The 19,029-nt window shown below is 44.3% G+C and overlaps 1 protein-coding gene across 3 annotated transcripts in view; it reads right to left on the bottom strand.

The window, feature by feature from the left end:
- NDUFAF7 (NADH:ubiquinone oxidoreductase complex assembly factor 7) overlaps positions 1-19,029 on the bottom strand; it is a 120,587-nt gene that overhangs the window by 37,504 nt on the left and 64,054 nt on the right. For 2 of the 3 annotated variants that reach the window (XM_073560125.1, XM_073560127.1), the window contains 2 exons: positions 7,375-7,488; positions 6,356-6,499 (listed from right to left, as the gene is read on the bottom strand). In XM_073560125.1, coding sequence (XP_073416226.1) covers positions 6,356-6,499; positions 7,375-7,488 — 258 coding nt within the window. The remainder of the gene's footprint in view (positions 1-6,355; positions 6,500-7,374; positions 7,489-19,029) is intronic. The other variant, XM_073560126.1, reaches the window with a different exon arrangement.

The raw sequence follows: 19,029 nt of genomic DNA, 5'->3' as shown, positions 1-19,029 counted from the left end.
CTCCCTCTTTTGACTTTCTGATGACACAGCTTGCATTTGACAAAGCAAATGTCATCTGCAACTGTGTCAAAAAAGGACCACGCACTGCAAGTCTTGGGAGCGCCCGTTTTGCCTTTGGAATGAGGAATGCTCCTAACGGGTGCCGAAGTGGAGGGTACAGGCAACCAAGTCTTCCCCCTCCCTCTGCCTCCTGTTTTGGCCGGTAGGGGAATCTCTTCCTCCGAGCTGCTCCCACCACCTTCCTGTTCCTCACGCCATGATGGGTCAAGGACCTCATCATCTTCCCTCCCCTCTTCAAACAGCTGCTTCTCCGGGGTTGTCTCGCCAGCACCGTACGCACCAGAAAGTGGCAACTGAGTCTCGTCATCATCTGATGCGTACTGAGGTGTGCTGACCATAGGCACTGGCCCACTCGCCTCTTCAGATTCAGAGGGACAAAGAAGTTGCGCATCACTGCATACTCCCTCTTCTTCACATTCAGGAATGCTGCTTGGCTGGCCCCCTCTTTCCAAGCCAACAGATTCCGAGAACAGAAGTAGAGACTGTGATGGCTCCTGTCCATGTCTCTCTGACTGCCTGGGCACTTTGGCAGGTGGTGAAGAGACAGATGGTTGCTCTTCGGGGCTCTGGTCCTGAGAGGCTGTGGAAGTAATTGAAGTCGATGCGTTAGCTTCCATCCATCCGACAACGGCTTCAATTTGTTCCTCCCGCAGCAGTGGGGTACGTTGAGGTCCTACAAAGCTGCGCATAAAGGACTGTTGCCTGCTAAAACTGGGGGATGCTGATCCACTGGTGCCCGCAGCAGGCCCAGAATCCCCACGTCCTCTCCCTGCTGAAACTCCACGCCCACGCGCCTTACTCCCTGCCTTCTTCATCTTTCCAGACTGCTTAAGATAGGCAGAAAAGTACAAAGGGGGGCCTTAGTGTGCTTATTCCTGAACAGCTGGTTACAGGTACAAGAAACACTAATTTTATGAAGTGTGTGTGTGTGGACTACACTTTAATAGGAGCTGATGTGGCCTACACAAGTTCCAAATGTAGTGTTTGGTGAACTTTTTTTGTGGTTTCTTTGTTGGAACCAAACTCAAAGTATGTGAACAAAGAATTGAAACTGATAGTATCACCAACTTTTTGGAACTATTACAATGCAGGCAGGTAACCTACAATGCAAAAGATGAGGCTCCAAAAAAATTGGGTAATACTAATCTGGCTGCGCCGGCAGGGCACAAGCCAGAAAAAAAGGCTCCTCTATCTACTCCTATATAGTGTTTGCAACCAACCAATGTTGATGGATACGGATGGATGCACACCAGTAGGAGAAGAAAAAATGAGCTGCAGTCAAAGACAAATATGTGTGAGGCAGTGACGCACGTTGAGCGTCCTACAACCAGACGTAGCTGCAGGACACTCTACTCAGCGTGAGCTGCACTCACACACAGTCAGAGACCTCTCAGACAGCCGTGAACAGTGCAGCTAAGTGGGCACTGGCACTGACAGGCTGCAGAAAGGCTCCGCTGTGTACTCCTATATAGTGTTTGCAACCACCGTAGATGGAGACGGATGGATGCACACTAATAGAAGAAAAAATGAGCTGCACTCAAATAAAAATATGTGTGAGGCACTGACGCACGCTGAGCGTCCTACAACCAGACGTAGCTGCAGGACACACTACTCAGCGTGAGCTGCACTCACACACAGTCAGAGACCTCTCAGACAGCCGTGAACAGTGCAGCTAAGTGGGCACTGGCACTGACAGGCTGCAGTAAGGCTCCGCTGTGTACTCCTATATAGTGTTTGCAACCACCGTAGATGGAGACGGATGGAAGCACACTAGATTGAAATTATGTAAAAAATGCAGCTCAAAAATTAAAAGATGTATGAGGCAGCAGTGAGGCACGCTGGGCAGCCTACAACCTGACGTGGCTGCAGGACCCACTCCACAGCGTGAGCTGCACTCACACAGCCCTTGCAGACAGCTGTGAACACTGCTGCTAGGGCAAAGAAGGCTACAGTGGTGGTTTATGTAGCCTGGGTAAAGCACTAGATGTTTGGTGGAATCGCTATTTCTAACTGTCCCTCACAGTCTTCTACAGCAGCCTGTCCCTAACTGAATTCACAGCAGAGTGAACCAGAAATGGCGGCTGCGGTGGCTTTTATAGTGCATCATGACATCATTTCGGCAGCCAATCACAGCCATGCCAATAGTTAACATGTCTACATGCCTAACAGGATCTGCCCACACTTCGGAGGATTCCCATTGGCTTAATCAAAGCAAGCAGGCTCATAGCATGATGGGAACTTCCGATTCCGGTATCCGATATGACAAAAGTATCGGAAGTCAGTATCGGAATTCCGATACCGCTAATATCGGCCGATACCCGATACTTGCGGTATCGGAATGCTCAACACTAGTGAGGATACAGTAGGAGAGGGTAGAGCAGGTTGTGCTGTGGGTTCAGTAGACCGAGGATCATTGTAGGCTGTAGGCTTGTCGGAACAGGTGGGTCTTCAGGTTCTTCTTGAAGGTTTCCGTTGATGGTGAGAGTCTGATGTGTTATAGTCGTTTGCTTTATTGCTGCACTATGTATAGGTTAATTATTTGGTGTTTCTTTTTAAAGGGGTTAAGGATAACAAAGTCAATGTTTTGGAGTGGCCATCATAGAGCCCTGCTCTCAATCCTATTGAAAATTTATGGGCAAAGATGAAAAGGCAGGGGCGAGCAAGGCGACCCACAAATCTGGATCAGTTTCACCAGTTTTGTCAGGAGGAATGGGCCCAAATTCCGATCAACTATTGTGAGAAGCTTGTGGAAGGATATCCCAAACGTTTGACCCAAGTCACTCAGTTTAAGGGCAATTGTATCAAATACTAATTAAATTTATGTAAACTTTTGACTTTGCAGTAAGTAATAAAAATGCCTTAAAACAATTTCTCTCATTATTCTGGTATTTGGCAAATATTATGGTAATCCTAACTGACCTCAAACAGGAAAGGTTTATTCTGACTTCATGTCAGATATTGAGAAAAACATTCAAATGTGTCTTTGTATATAGTGAATGTAAATTTCTGGTTTCAACTGTGTGTAGTAGATGTAATAAATAATATTAACAAATACCTACAATTAGAAATATTAAAAACATATATGTGACATGCACAAGTGTGAACAAGTCAGTAAGACAATGCCCACACCACCCAATGGCTGAACCACAACAAGAAAGCACAAAATGACAAAAATGCAAAAATACTCTGCAGTAAAAAACATGACAGTAATCAGCAAGTGCTGTATAACAAATACAGGGTATTTAGTCGATACGTTTTTTGCAAAAAATATATACCAAGCTGCTTCACCACGTCACGGTAACCCTTCACGAAGCAGTCCCTATCTAATATATTTAAAACCTGAACGTGTGAACAGTGTCTAAATGAACAGGATACAGACAGGCGCTTCCCAGTATATGGGCTTGTGGTTTATGGCAGCTCATTTATGTGCACGTCACACAGGAGAGGGGTGGGGTCTCCCAAACCATGCTGAGCACGGAAAAAACAGATTAAAAACATATATGTGACATGCACAAGTGTGAACAAGTCAGTAAGACAATGCCCACACCACCCAATGGCTGAACCACAACAAGAAAACACAAAATGACAAATTTGCAAAAATACTCTGCAGTAAAAAACATGACAGTAATCAGCAAGTGCTGTATAACAAATACAGGGTATTTAGTCGATACGTTTTTTGCAAAAAATATATACCAAGCTGCTTCACCACATCACGGTAACCCTTCACGAAGCAGTCCCTATCTAATGTATTTAAAACCTGAACGTGTGAACGTGTGTTCACTGCTCTGTGTATGCACTCAGGCAGAAGCAGAGTGGTCCAATAAGCCCGTACATTGCTCTGTATATGCACTCATGCAGGAGCAGAGTGGTCCAATAAGCCGGTACATTGCTCTGTGTATGCACTCATGCAGGAGCAGAGTGGTCCAATAAGCCTGTACACTGCTCTGTGTATGTACTCAGGCAGAAGCAGAGTGGTCCAATAAGCCCGTACATTGCTCTGTGTATGCACTCATGCAGGAGCAGAGTGGTCCAATAAGCCCGTACATTGCTCTGTGTATGCACTCATGCAGGAGCAGAGTGGTCCAATAAGCCCGTACATTGCTCTGTGTATGCACTCATGCACAAGCAGAGTGGTCCAATAAGCCCGTACATTGCTCTGTGTATGCACTCATGCAGGAGCAGAGTGGTCCAATAAGCCCGTACACTGCTCTGTGTATGTACTCAGGCAGAAGCAGAGTGGTCCAATAAGCCCGTACATTGCTCTGTGTATGCACTCATGCAGGAGCAGAGTGGTCCAATAAGCCCGTACATTGCTCTGTGTATGCACTCATGCAGAAGCAGAGTGGTCCAATAAGCCCGTACATTGCTCTGTGTATGCACTCATGCAGGAGCAGAGTGGTCCAATAAGCCTGTACACTGCTCTGTGTATGCACTCAGGCAGAAGCAGAGTGGTCCAATAAGCCCGTACATTGCTCTGTGTATGCACTCATGCAGGAGCAGAGTGGTCCAATAAGCCCGTACACTGCTCTGTGTATGCACTCAGGCAGGAGCAGAGTGGTCCAATAAGCCTGTACACTGCTCTGTGTATGCACTCAGGCAGGAGCAGAGTGGTCCAATAAGCCTGTACACTGCTCTGTGAAGGCACTCAGGCAGGAGCAGAGTGGTCTAATAAGCCTGTACATTGCTCTGTGTATGCACTCAGGCAGGAGCAGAGTGGTCCAATAAGCCCGTACATTGCTCTGTGTATGCACTCATGCAGGAGCAGAGTGGTCTAATAAGCCTGTACACTGCTCTGTGTATGCACTCAGGCAGGAGTAGTGGTCCAATAAGCCTGTACACTGCTCTGTGTATGCACTCAGGCAGGAGCAGAGTGGTCCAATAAGCCTGTACACTGCTCTGTGTATGCACTCAAGCAGGAGTAGTGGTGCAATAAGCCTGTACACTGCTCTGTGTATGCACTCAGGCAGGAGCAGAGTGGTCCAATAAGCCGGTACACTGCTCTGTGTATGTACTCAGGCAGGAGTAGTGGTCCAATAAGCCTGTACACTGCTCTGTGTATGCAGTCAGGCAAGAGTAGTGGTCCAATAAGCCCTTACACTGCTCTGTGTATGCTCTCAGGCAGGAGTAGTGGTCCAATAAGCCCTTACACTACTCTGTGTATGCACTCAGGCAGGAGTAGTGGTCCAATAAGCCTGTACACTGCTCTGTGTATGCACTCAGGCAGGAATAGTGGTCCTATAAGCCTGTACACTGCTCTGTGTATGCACTCAGGCAGGAGTAGTGGTCCTATAAGCCTGTACACTGCTCTGTGTATGCACTCAGGCAGGAGTAGTGGTCCAATAAGCCTGTACACTGTTCTGTGTATGCTCTCAGGCAGGAATAGTGGTCCTATAAGCCTGTACACTGCTCTGTGTATGCTCTCAGGCAGGAGTAGTGGTCCTATAAGCCTGTACACTGCTCTGTGTATGCACTCAGGCAGGAGCAGAGTGGTCCTAAAAGCCTGTACATTGCTCTGTGTATGCACTCAGGCAGGAGTAGTGGTCCAATAAGCCTGTACACTGCTCTGTGTATGCACTCAGGCAGGAGCAGAGTGGTCCTATAAGCCTGTACACTGCTCTGTGTATGCACTCAGGCAGGAGTAGTGGTCCTATAAGCCTGTACACTGCTCTGTGTATGCACTCAGGCAGGAGTAGTGGTCCTATAAGCCTGTACACTGCTCTGTGTATGCACTCAGGCAGGAGTAGTGGTCCTATAAGCCTGTACACTGCTCTGTGTATGCACTCAGGCAGGAGTAGTGGTCCTATAAGCCTGTACATTGCTCTGTGTATGCACTCAGGCAGGAGCAGACTGGTCCAATAAGCCTGTACACTGCTCTGTGTATGCACTCACGCAGGAGCAGACTGGTCCAATAAGCCTGTACACTGCTCTGTGTATGCACTCAGGCAGGAGTAGTGGTCCTATAAGCCTGTACATTGCTCTGCATAAGCTCTCAGGCAGGAGCAGACTGGTCCAATAAGCCTGTACACTGCTCTGTGTATACACTCCTGTAGGAGCAGATTGGTTCTATAAGCTCGCACTCCACTTTATGCCTGCACTCATGTAGAGCGCTCCTATAAGTCAGTACTCTACTCGGTGTATGTGCTCATGCAGGAGCTTGCTTCCTAAACAACACTCGCGACATGTGTTTTTGAAGAAAGACTGGGGTCTCAAGACCTGTAGTGTGTTTCATGCCATATCATGTTTTACAAAAAATTACAAAAAATGAAAAAAGTGTAGGCACCCTTTAATAACTTACCCGAAATGTGTCTGTCTTGTCTCCTGAATGTCCATAATCTGCTATGAGAGCAGCGCCTCCAAATCTATTAATTTGACTTGCAAGCTTCTGAATAATAACTGCTGCATTAGGAGATAACTCTATATGATCCCTCTTTTCATCAGCCTAGAATAAAAAAATATTCATTATTAAAAATATACAACGGGAGGGTTTAGAATGTGGATGCATAATTACTAGGCAGTGATTGTTCAGGAACCATGTGAGCCTGGTGACGCAACATAGGATTCTTCTATTATGGCACTGGTTACAATACGACATCTACACTGACGATGGAGCAGACTTATCCTGATAACAGTGCAATCTCAGATGGTAAAATACCAACACGCGAGCCGTCGTACTAAAATGTCAGGAAACAGCATGCTTTTCTAGGTTATTTTTTAAAATTGATTGATTTCTATATCTACAGGTCGCTGACAAAGGGATCCGACAGTCTGAGCATTTGTAAGCTTCATTTTCATGCATTAATTTTTTCGAGCAATTATTTATGTTTTTTATATAGCACCATCATATTTCGCAGCACTTTACAGACATCATCATCAATGGGGCTCCCAATCTAAATAGGTAGTACTGTATGAAAATATCTGCTGCAGCCCTAGACCTTACAGAATTATGTGATCATATAATAATGGATGTGTTTGATTAAATATTTTATGGCCATGAAAGTACTAATATTAATTGCACTTTGTATTTTGTCAGATTTGTAGGTTATTATCTTGAAGTGGAAGAATGATATTCTTAAGTCTGGCATGGACATTGTGGTCAACTTATACCAGAGTTCTGGACTTTTGCATACTTAGAAGTTTCAGAGTAGAATTCCATCAAAAACCCAGGAAAGTAAAGCAACTTTGTCAGCACTTTCCAATTCGGCAGCGTACTGGACACTCCTGAGTATTAGGTGCCCAATGACACAAACCACTTGGGCCACAATACAGTTCTCAGGGAGCAATACCTGAAACACTGCTTAAGACAGAAACACCAACCTGAATAAATGTTTTTGTAAGCAAAGAATTGCTAGAGCCAAGAACAAATCTTAATTTATTTGGGATCTCTGGATCAATATCAATTAACATTTCACACCATCCATCCAAAGTTTTCTATTGAAAGGAAAAAAGAAAACAAAGTTAGGCCAAAACACTGAATTACACACATGATGTAAAGTGCAATTGTAAAGTTATAGTAAATTATAGGTGAAGTGTAGTAATGTGGTCAAACTAACAGGGGCTAACATAAACATCATTGGCATATGTACATTTTATTTTTATACATATATATATTTTATATTTATATATTTTACATATACAGTCATAGACAAAAGTGTTGGCACCCTTGAAATTGTTCTACAAAATGAAGTATTTCTCCCAGAAAATATACATATTTTGTTATACACATTTATTTTCTTTGTGTGTATTGGAATACAAAAAAAGGCAAATTGGATATAATTTCACACAAAATAGGCCAGAAAAAACAATTGGCACCCTCAACTTAATATTTGGTTGCACACCTTTTGGAATAAATAACTGCAATCAATCACGTTGAATAACAATCAACAAACTTCTTACACGTCTAAACTGGAATTTAGGCATACACTTCTTTTGCTAACTGCTCCAGGTCTCTTATATTTGAAGGGTGCCTTCTCCCACCAGCAATTTTAAGATCTCTACACAGGTATTCAATGGGATTTAGATCCGGACTCATTGAGGGCCGCTTCAGAACTCTCCAGAGCTTTGTTTACATCCATTTCTGGTTGCTTCTTGAAGTGTGTTTGAGATCGTTATCCTGCTGGACAACTCAGGACGCAATCCCAGCTTTCTGACACTGGGCACAACGTTGCAACCTAAAATCCTTTGGTAATCTTCAGATTTCATGATGCCTTGTAAACAGTCAAGGCACCAAGAGGCAGCAAAACAACCCTAAAACATAGTTGAACCTCCACCATAGTTGACTGTAGGTACTGTGTCCTTTACTTTATAGGCCTCATTCTATTTTCGGTAAACAGTAGAATGATGTGCTATACCAAAAGTCTCTATCTTGGTTTCATCTGTCCACAAGATGCTTTCCCAGAAGGATTTTGGCTTACTCACATACATTTTGGCAAATAGCAGTCTAGCTTTTTTATATATCTATGTCAGCAGTGGGTCCTCCTGGGTCCCCTGCCATAGCATTTGATTTCATTCAAATGATGATGGATAGTTCATGCTGACACTGATGCACCCTGAGCCTGCAGAACAATATGAATTTGGAACTTGATCGGGTCGGCTTATCCACCATCCACACTATTCTGCGTGGCAACCTTTCATCAATTTTTCTTTGCTATCCATGTCCAGAGAGATGTGCTACAGTGCAATGGGTTATAAACTTCTTGACTATGTTGCGCAGCGTGGACAAAAGAACACCAAGATCTCTGGAGATGGCCTTGTAACCTGGAGATTTTTGATACTGTTCAAGAATTTTAGTTCTCAAGTCCTCAACAGTTCCCTTCTCTACTTTACATTCTCAACATAGTGTGGCACACACACACACAATGCAAAGATTGTGTCAACTTCTCTTTTTATCCAATTTCAGGTGTGATTGTTAGGCCTCTTTCACACATCAGGTTTTCGCCGTCAGGCGCGATCCGGCACTTTTGACAAAAACTGGATCCGGCGAAATGCAATGCCGGATCCGGTTTCCCCCCCCACTGACTTGCATTAGAGCCGGATCGAGCGGCCATGCGTTTCATCCGGTTTACGCCGGATCCGGCAATGTGTCGCGATCCGGCGTCTGGAAAAAACGGCTACTGTAACGTTTTTTGTCTCCGGCGGAAAAGCCGGACATGCCGGATCCGGCGTGTCCGGCTTTTTCACACAATGAAAGCCTATGAGCGCCGCAATGCGCCGGATCCGTTTTTTTTGGTCTGAGCATGCTCAGTAGCTCTGCCCACAAGACACATAAATAAAAGCATGACAGTGGGACCCTCAGCCACACCCAACATGCCACCCAAGACAGGAACCAGGCGCAGGAGAAGGCAGGAGACCACTGCAGCAGCACCATCAGCACCACCACCACGCCAAATGGAGCAGCATGCTGAACAACGGGAGGGGAGTCCAGCAGCAGATGAGAGATGGTAATTATCAAATCCCCCATTCCTCCAAACTAGGGCCATGGAATATCAAGATATTTATTGGCCCTTTGTTTCTCTTTATTCAACAGCCGCCCAAGAGATGCAACAGCAGCAACAGTGGCAGCACTGGCAGCAGCAGTAACACCACCCACAGGCATGGAGTCTGGCCAGCAGGAAGACAGCACATCTTCTTCTGGGAGCCCTCCCTCGCATCGTCAGCGTTTGACAGTAAGTTTTTATTTCCAAAATCCATCATCTCTGTAATATATGTCTATTCATTGCCTTTTATTTCAAAACAGGAATCACAAGCTGAAGAGGAGCTCCCAGAAGAAGAAGGAAGGGGTGGACAGACACCTGGAGTGGGCTCACAATTGGTAAGTTTTTTGCATCAAACGCAGAAACACGACATCACACTACACACAACACATAGAAAACAATGTTCTGCAGACCACACACAGCAAACAAATGCCTACATCCAAAGACATAAAATTTTTTGTTTTCCTCTCTAGTCTTCCCAATCTGGTGCTCGGCCAAGGTCGTCGGCGACAGCAACGCGGCGGCCACCAGCGTTTAAGTATAATATTTTTGCTTTGTTTTTTTGCACTTTTTATTTCATTTCTTTTGTGGAGGCTAATTATGTTATTTCTGTCTTTTTCTTTAACAGCCTTCACAGCGTGCTCCCGACTCTGACGGTGAGGATGGAGGGATTGATGTGGACCACCTCATCGATGTCGTCAGAGAAAGGGAGCCGCTATGGAATATGGCTGACCGCCGCCATGATGACCTGATCGTTACCCGACGACTCTGGGAGGAAATCTGTTCGCTCCTTGTGGACCGCTGGGAGGACCTCGATGCTCGGGCCCAGATTAAAGAGCGTAAGTATATACAGTACCGGTTGCTTGATGTAAACCAGTGTTTCCCGAACTCCAGTCCTCGTGGTCCCCACGGATCATGTGTACAGGATTTCCATTTACTATGGAAATCCTGAAAACATGACCCCTGGGGACCATGAGGACTGGAGTTTGGGAAACACTGATGTTGTATACTAACCACTCCTTTCTCGTTTCAGGGGACAGAATTGTGAAGCGGTGGCGGTCTGTGAGGGATCATTTCAAGAAGGAGTTCAATAAAGAGATGCGGGCCCCGAGTGGATCTGGAGGACGCAGGAGCAAGTACAAGTACGCACAAGCCCTGTCGTTCCTCCGGGAAACAATGGTCACCAAAAGGTAAATATTACACACCACATGTGAAAAAAAATGTTTAGATGTAACAATTTTTTTTCAGCCAGGGCCATACCATGTCACTATTTTAATTGTTTTTTTTTCTCTTTATTCAACAGCACGGTGAGCAGCACTCGGGAGCCTGCACGATTGGACCCTTCTGAGGCGATCCCTGAGGAGACCGGCACCGAGGGACACTTCGACCGCCCCGGTACATCTGCACCTTCCGAGCCTTCCCACACATTTGACCCATCTGTCCCATCCACCAGCACAGGAGCATCGTGGCCGCCTACATTACAAGAAGCTGCTGGTGAGGAGATCGCTTTCCCTTTACCCCACCCTTCTGCCCCTGCCACCTCTAGTACACCTGCGGGTACTGGGCGGCAGCGGCAGAGGGGTCAGGAAAAGACTTATGCGCCAGAGCTCTTGCATCTGAATGCATCTTTCCAGAACTGTCTAAAAGTCTTGTCAGAGCAAATCTCCGCAGGCTTTCAGCAGATCAACTCCAGCATTCTGGAGGTGAAGACACTTCTGCAAACCATGCATTCAGAAGCAAGATCTTCGCCAAACCACATCTTTTTCAGGTCTGTTGTGGAGCGCATGGAAACGCTCTCTCCTACCCAGCAGATGCATGTAATGCATTCATGCCACGGTGCTCTCCAGCACGTTACCTCCCAACCTCCTCCTCCCACCCCAGTAGTTCCTCCACCTGCACCCCCTCCAGCCACTTTCCATCCTCCCCCTCCTATTACATACCATCCACCTCCCCAGCACCAGCCACCTCCCCAGTACCAGCAACCTCCCCAGTACCAGCAACCTCCCCAGTACCAGCAACCTCCCCAGTGCCAGACATCTCCCCACTTCCAGCAACCTGCCCCGTACCAAACTCCTTCCCCGTACCAAACTCCTTCCCCATACAACTTGCCATCAACATCATCTGCTCCTACAGTCCCTGCCCAACCCTCCACTCCACCGCCCACCACCTCTTCTGCCTCCCACATGTCCACCCATTCTGTAGCTTTTTCCACACCTTCACCTCTAACTGTTCCTTCCCCACCACGATCACAGTCCTCTCTCCACACTCCCAGTGTCGAAGTGTCCCGCAGCCCCTCCAGCAGTATTTCCACCCCACACTACACAGATTTATAATGTGTTTTTTAATAAAAATGCCCATTTGGTTGGTTTTAAAACCTTTATTAAAAAAGTTTTTTGCACATTAAAAACATTTTACAAAAAAAAAAATATTTTAAATAAAAGTTAAATTATCGTTTCACAATGGTTGTCTGTCATTTCTTTCTGCGGCGAACTATGTTTAAAAAAAAGGTTAAATACAGGGTATTTCAAAGGTAAAAAGGTATTCAAAACCAGGTATATAACTGTGGGTAAATTTTAGCTTTTTGCCACAGTTGTGTTCCTGGTTGTGTTTGAAGCAAAGTATTTCACCTAAAAAGTTGTGTTTATTGTTGGTGATTTCCTAACAATGTACACAACTTTTGTTACAAGGTGAAATACTTTGCATAAAACACAACCAGGTACACACCTGTGGCCTAAAGGTAAAAATGGTAAGACCATGACAAGATAGCCAACTTTGGTTGGCAAAGGTATATACCGTTGGTACAGAAGGTACACAAGTTTGGTTAAGGGCACAAATCTTTCACACTCTGTCATCCTGCCAGTGTACTCTGCCTTGAGTGGACATAAAGTATAGTGCAAAATTGTCCCTCATTACTGAAACCGTCACAGAACTTCTAGTGGTAATGTCATGGTAATCTTGCAAGGTGGTTTCTTCAGAGGTGTCCTCAATGGAAATGGGTTCCTTGCAGCTAACAAAATTGTGGAGTACCACGCAAGCTTTGATCACCTCTTCCACAGTTTCTGTCTTGAGGTTGATCGCAGTCAATAGGACCCGCCATTTGGCTGTCAGAATACCAAAGGTACATTCAACCATTCTTCTTGCTCTTGTGAGGCGGTAATTAAAAATGCGTTTTGTTCTTGTCAATCCTCTGCTAGAGTACGGTTTCAAAAGGTGTCCTGACAGCTGGAAGGCTTCATCCCCTACACAGACAAATGGCATAGGTGGACCAGATGTTTGCGGCAGCGGTCTAGGTGGTGGGAAATGGAAGGTGTTTCCATACAGTTTACGCCCCATGGCAGACAGTTTGAAAACTTGAGAGTCATTGGAGCGGCCATAGGCCCCAATATCAACAGCAATAAATTTGTATTCCGCGTCAGCGATGGTCATGAGGAAAATTGAAAAATATTTCTTGTAATTGAAATATTCCGATCCCGATCCGGCTGGCTTTACAATGCGGATATGTTTCCCGTCCACAGTGCCCAAGCAGTTGGGAAACTGACATATCTGTTGAAACTTTTCTGAAATTTCAATCCACCTCTCTGTTGTGGGCTCTGGTAAAAACTCTTCAGCTAAGGAGTCCCACAGTGCACGGCATGTGTACTTCACTATTCCAGATATGGTGGAAATCCCGAGTCTGTACTGGAAATGCAGTGACGAAAGGGATTCTCCAGTTGCAAGAAATCTGTGGGGAATTAAAAAACAATTAGTTTAAAATCACAGCATTACATACCAAAAGTCAGCTATAACACTTGGAGATACAAACTACCACCAACAAGATTGCAGTGAAAGTGTGCTCTGATGCGAGCATATCCAATAAATGTGGCTTACCTTAAAGTCACCATCAGACGCTCTGCGGGTGAAACAGAGAAGCGGCAATAGGTGTCTGCTTTTCTTATGAGGTGTGCAATGCGCTCCACCAAGTAATCAAAATTCTCCATTTTCATCCGAACATATCCAAAAAATTTATCCGGGTTTCGTCTAAGGTCCATGCAGATTGTAGAATAGACCCCACGCGTCATTCTCTTGGCTGTGATGGGGTGGATCCACAAACGTCGTCTACGATGCCTGATGCGCTGCTGTCTCGCTCTCTCCTTCTCCAGAACAATCACCATCAAAGGATTCGCCTCCGCTGTAAAATCCGCCAAATTCTTCAAAATATTTCCAATCACAACATCCATCTTCGCCAGTAACTTGCTCTTCTCTCCAACCTGCACTTTCTCCTCTACAACCTGTCAAAGAAGGGCTGTAGGAACACGCTATATATAGTTTTTCAGTAGCCAATCCCGTTCGGAAGGCCACAAGGGGCGATTATAAAAACCGGATCCAGCGTAATCCGTCGAAAAACGGAACAAAAACCGGATGAACCGGATGAGACGGATCCGGTTTTGTCTGTCAAGAACAAGACGGATCCGGCAGAAAAACGGATCCGTCACATCTGGTTTTATGAAATATTTGCAGGATCCGGCGCTCCGGCACGACGCTGGATCGCGCCTGACGACGAAAGCCAGATGTGTGAAAGTAGCCGAACGTTTTTTGCAGATGCCGGACGGCTAATTTATGCCGTGTCCGGCAACAACCGGACATGACGCATAACCATCCGGCACGATGCGGCGACCATGAAAGCTTATGGGACAAAACCGGATCCGGTGCTGGATCCGGTTATTAAAAATTTCGCCGGATTAAAAAAACCGGATGTGTGAAAGAGGCCTTATATTCCCCACACTTCTACTTGCCACAGGTGAGTTTGAACAAGCATCACATGATTGAAACAATGTTGTTTACACACAATTCTGGAAAGGTACCAACAATTTTGTCCGGACCATTTTTGAAATTGTGTGTGAAATTATGTCACATTTGCCTTTAACCCCTTTGAGACGAAGCCTGTTTTCACCTTAATGACCAGGTCAATTTTTACATTTATGACCACTATCAATTTATGAGGTCATAACTCTGGAACGCTTCAACGGATCCCGGTGATTCTGAGAATGTTTTCTTGTGACATATTGTACTTTATGATAGCGGTAAAATTTATTCGATAAGATTGGCGTTTATTTGTAAAAAATTTAAATTTGGTGAAAATTTCACAATTTTCAAACTTTTAATTTTTATGCCCTTAAATCAAAGAGTGATATCACACAAAATAGTTAATAAATAACATTTACCACTTGTCTGCTTTACATCAGCACAATTTTGGAAACAATTTTTTTTGTTAGGAAGTTATAAGGGTTAAAAGTTGACTAGCGATTTCTCATTTTTACAACAAAATTTGCAAAACCATTATTTTTTGGGACCACCTCACATTTGAAGCGACTTTGAGGGGCCCATTGACAGAAAATTCCCAAAAATGACACAATTCAAAAAACTGCACTCCTCAAGGTACTCAAAACCATATTCAAGAAGTTTATTAACCTGTTAGGGCAAGTTAGGATAGGATATGGGTTGAACTAGATGGACTTAAAGTCTCCCTTCAAACTTAATAACTATCTTACTATGTTCAGGTGCTTCACATGAATTTTTGGAATGTGGAAGGAAAAAAACAAACATTTACTTTTCTTTCACAAAATTTTCCTTTAGACCTAATTTTATTTACTTTCGCAATGGTAACAAGAGAAAATGGACCATAAATTTTGTTGTGCAATTTCTCCAGAGCATGCTGATATGCCATATGTGAGGGAAATCTACTGTTTGGGCGCATGGCAGGGCTTGGAAGGGAAGGAGCGCCATTTGACTTTTTGAATTCAAAATATGATGGAGCAATTAACGGACACCATGTCGCGTTTGAAGAGCCCCTGATGTGCCACAACAGTGGAAACCCCTCCCCCACAAGTGACACCATTTTGGAAACTAGACCCCTTAGGGAACTTATCTAGATGTGTATTGAGCACCTTGAACCCACAGGTGCTTCACAGAAGTTTATAGCGTAGAGCCGTGGAAAAAAAAAAAAAAAAAAAAAAAACACCACATTTTTCCCCAATAAATCTTTTTTAGTTCCACATTTTGCATTTTCATAAGGGTAACAGGAGAAATTGCTCCATACAATTTGTTGTGCCATTTCTCCCGAGTACGTGTCAAAACCCCATATGTGGGGGGAAAACCACTGTTTGGGCACACAGCAGGGCTTGGAAGGGGAGAGCGCCATTTGACTGCAAAATTTGATGGAATAATTAGCGGACGCAATGTTTCTTTGAAAAGCCCCTGATGTGTCTGAACAACGGAAACCCCCCCACAAGTGACACCATTTTAGAAACTAGACCCCTTTGGGACTTTACCCAGATGTATCATTGTGAAGAGAAAGAAAAAATAGGATGGCACTCACTGTTCATGTGAATCAAATCACTTTATTTCACATACACAAGGCATCGGACAACAGCTGTTTCGCGCTCAGTATGCTTCAACAGGTCCTATCAAAGATGTATATTGAGCACCTTTAACTCCCCAGGTGTTTCACAGAAGTTTATAGCATTAAGTCGTAAAAATAAATAAAAAAACAAACATTTTTCCCACAAAAATCTTTTTTAGCTACAAATTTTGTATTTTCACAAGGCCAAAAGGAGAAAATGGACCCCGAAGTTCAGAAGGGAAGTAGCGCCATATTACAATGCAGATGTACCCCCCATAAGGGACCCCATTTTGGAAATTATAACCCTTTGGGAATTTATCTACAGATGTAGTGACGATTTTAACTCCATGGGTGTTTTCCAGAAATAGGCAGCAGTGGATGTTGCTGAGTGAAAATTGCCAACTGCAGTTGTAGTGACCAGTACGCTGTAGAGACCAGTACATTATGCTCAGCTCATGCTTATGGAGACACGCACCTGTAAATTACGCAGGCTCTCATCACTACAGAAATGCCAAACGTGGGCACTAAATGTTGATTAGGCACACTGGGGCTCAGAAGGGGGGGGGGGGCATTTGGATTTGGGAGCGGAGAATTTGCTGAATTTCTTTTGGTGGGTGAGGAGCCATTTCACTTTTCCAGAGCCTTTGTGCTACCAGTAGCGTGGAAGCCCCCTATATTTCCGTTAACAGATGACAGACCTGAGTGGGGACTTGCTTTTTTTGTGGATTGAGTGGAAGCTTTTATTGGGAACATTTTACATAATGTTTGCGATCACATTTATCTGGCGCTCTACGCTGAAAACTTACTTTGTGGTTTCCATCTAAATCTCGAGTGACGTGATCCAGATGAAACCCCCGATGGATCCACTCACTATAATGAGGCAGCAGAGTTACTCTGGGCTGCATCGGCGTCTGTTCCGTGGTTTCCTTTCTTTTCCAGAAATGCACAAAACTGTGGCTAACGGCGCTTTTATGTAATCCTAAAAACATGGACACCGCCAGATCAAAGGTCCTATGGCACCCACAGTGCCCCCATCTGCCTCATTATATGGAATCTTCTGCCAGAGTTTCTGTCCGAATCATGTATTTCAGAGATTTACATGGAAACCCTGGTGTAAGCGCTCAGCGCAGAATAAATGTGCGCCTAGCCTTACTGCGATCTTTGGGAGGAAGAATGAAAAAATTAACAGAATGTGAAGAATTGGGTTTATTTTTTACGCCGTTCCTCGTGCAGTATAAGTGATTAGGCGACTTTATTCTTTGGGTCGGTGCGATCACAGTGATACCAGATTTAGATCGGACTTTTATGTTTGACAGTTGTCACACACTAAAAGAAACTTTTTATTGCGAAAAATAGTTTTTGCGTCACCGTATTTTGAGAGCTATAATTTTTTCATACTCCAGCCAACAGAGTCACATGAGGGCTTGGTTTTGGCGGGGAGAGCTGAAGATTTTATTGGTACCATTTTCGGGTACATGACATTTTTTGATCGCTTTCTATTCTGATTTTTAGGAGACAGAATGAACAAAAACCAGCAAAAACATAAAAAAAACTATGCTTTGGCGCTTTTACACAATAAAAACTATTTTACAGAAAAAATAATCATTATTGTATCGATACATTCTGAGAGTTATAACTTTTTTATTTTTCTGCTGATGGAGCTGTTTGGCGGCTTGTTTTTTTGCGGGACAAGATGATGTTTTCAGCGGTACCATTTTTATTTACAACTGTCTTTTTTATCGCGTTTTATTGCACTTTTTGTTTGGGGGTATTATGATAAAGCATTGTTTTTTGCCTAAATTTTTTTTTTTTGCCGTGTTCACTGAAGGGGTTAACTAGTGGGACAGTTTTATAGAGAGGGTCGTTATGGACGCAGCGTTACCAAATATATGTACTTTTATTGTTTTGTTTTTTTATATAAATAAATGTATTTATTGGAAAACATTTTTTTTCCTTTATTTTGGGATTTTTTTATTACATTGTCCCAGTATGGAACATCACTATATCACATCAGATCGGTGATCTGACACTTTGCACAGCCCGCAAGCCACCTCACTGCAGGACCCAGAAGGACCCCGCGTCCATCCTGATGCTGGCGGTCTCCATGGAGACCATCAGAATAATGCGATCACATTACATTATTCTGTTGGAAGTGCGCAGAGAGCCCCCTCCCTGCAAGATGCTTTTCTATGCCGCTGTCACTACTGACGGCAGCATCAGAGGGGTTAAATGCCTGTGATAGGTGCTAGCACTGATTGTGGGCATTGCTGCGGGGTGTCAGCTGTCACATACAGCTGACACGCACGTGATCGCGGCGGGGCTCACCGTGAGGCCACAGTAATTGCGGCGCCGTACTAGTACTGCTCTGGACACAATCACATCTCCCGCAAAAGTTTGGACACACCTTTTTATTCAAAGAGTTTTCTTTATTTTCATGACTATGAAAATTGTAGATTCACCCTGAAGGCATCAAAACTATGAATTAACACATGTGAAATTATATAATTAACAAAAAAGTGTGAATCAACTGAAAATATGTCTTATATTCTAGGTTCTTCAAAGTAGCCACCTTTTGCTTTGATTACTGCTTTGCACACTCTTGGCGTTCTCTTGATGAGCTTCAAGAGAATTTTTCAGCATTTTCCAGCCAGATGTCGCGTGTTGGGTAGGAGGATAAATTCATGATAAAGCACGTCCCAAAAGCCCGATAAGTGTCCGCAACAATCCCAGAAAGGGTGGAAAGGCCTATCCGGAACTGGAGCGATGATTGGCAGATTCCTGGCTACTGGAGAGAGCCTAACAGAGAAAGAAAAAATTTTTAGGAATAAAAATATTAATGACAGGAGTTTTGCAAAAAAAAAAAAAAAAGTGGACATTGCAGAACAATGCTAATTATGACAGGTGTGCGTTCATTTTTAAATATTACGTACCCTAGTGTCTTGTCTGCTGATGGCTCCTTCTACACGAGCCAGCAATTCCTGGAAGCTCTCGAGACATCCTTGTCTACTCAAAATATTTGTCCGGGCTTTCACGGAGCTCACTGAATAAGGAGTGGTAGGCTCCACGGCTCTCATGGACTTCAAGAATGGGGTGTTGCCAAAAGCGCCGACGCCGTCTTCT

Source organism: Dendrobates tinctorius, unplaced genomic scaffold (assembly GCF_039654945.1).
Source record: "Dendrobates tinctorius isolate UK_male_01 unplaced genomic scaffold, ASM3965494v1 ptg000293l, whole genome shotgun sequence".
In the NCBI taxonomy this organism is placed as follows: Eukaryota; Metazoa; Chordata; class Amphibia; order Anura; family Dendrobatidae; genus Dendrobates; species Dendrobates tinctorius.
Note: the sequence above shows the minus strand (reverse complement) of the source record. Positions and strands in the feature narration are given on the sequence as shown.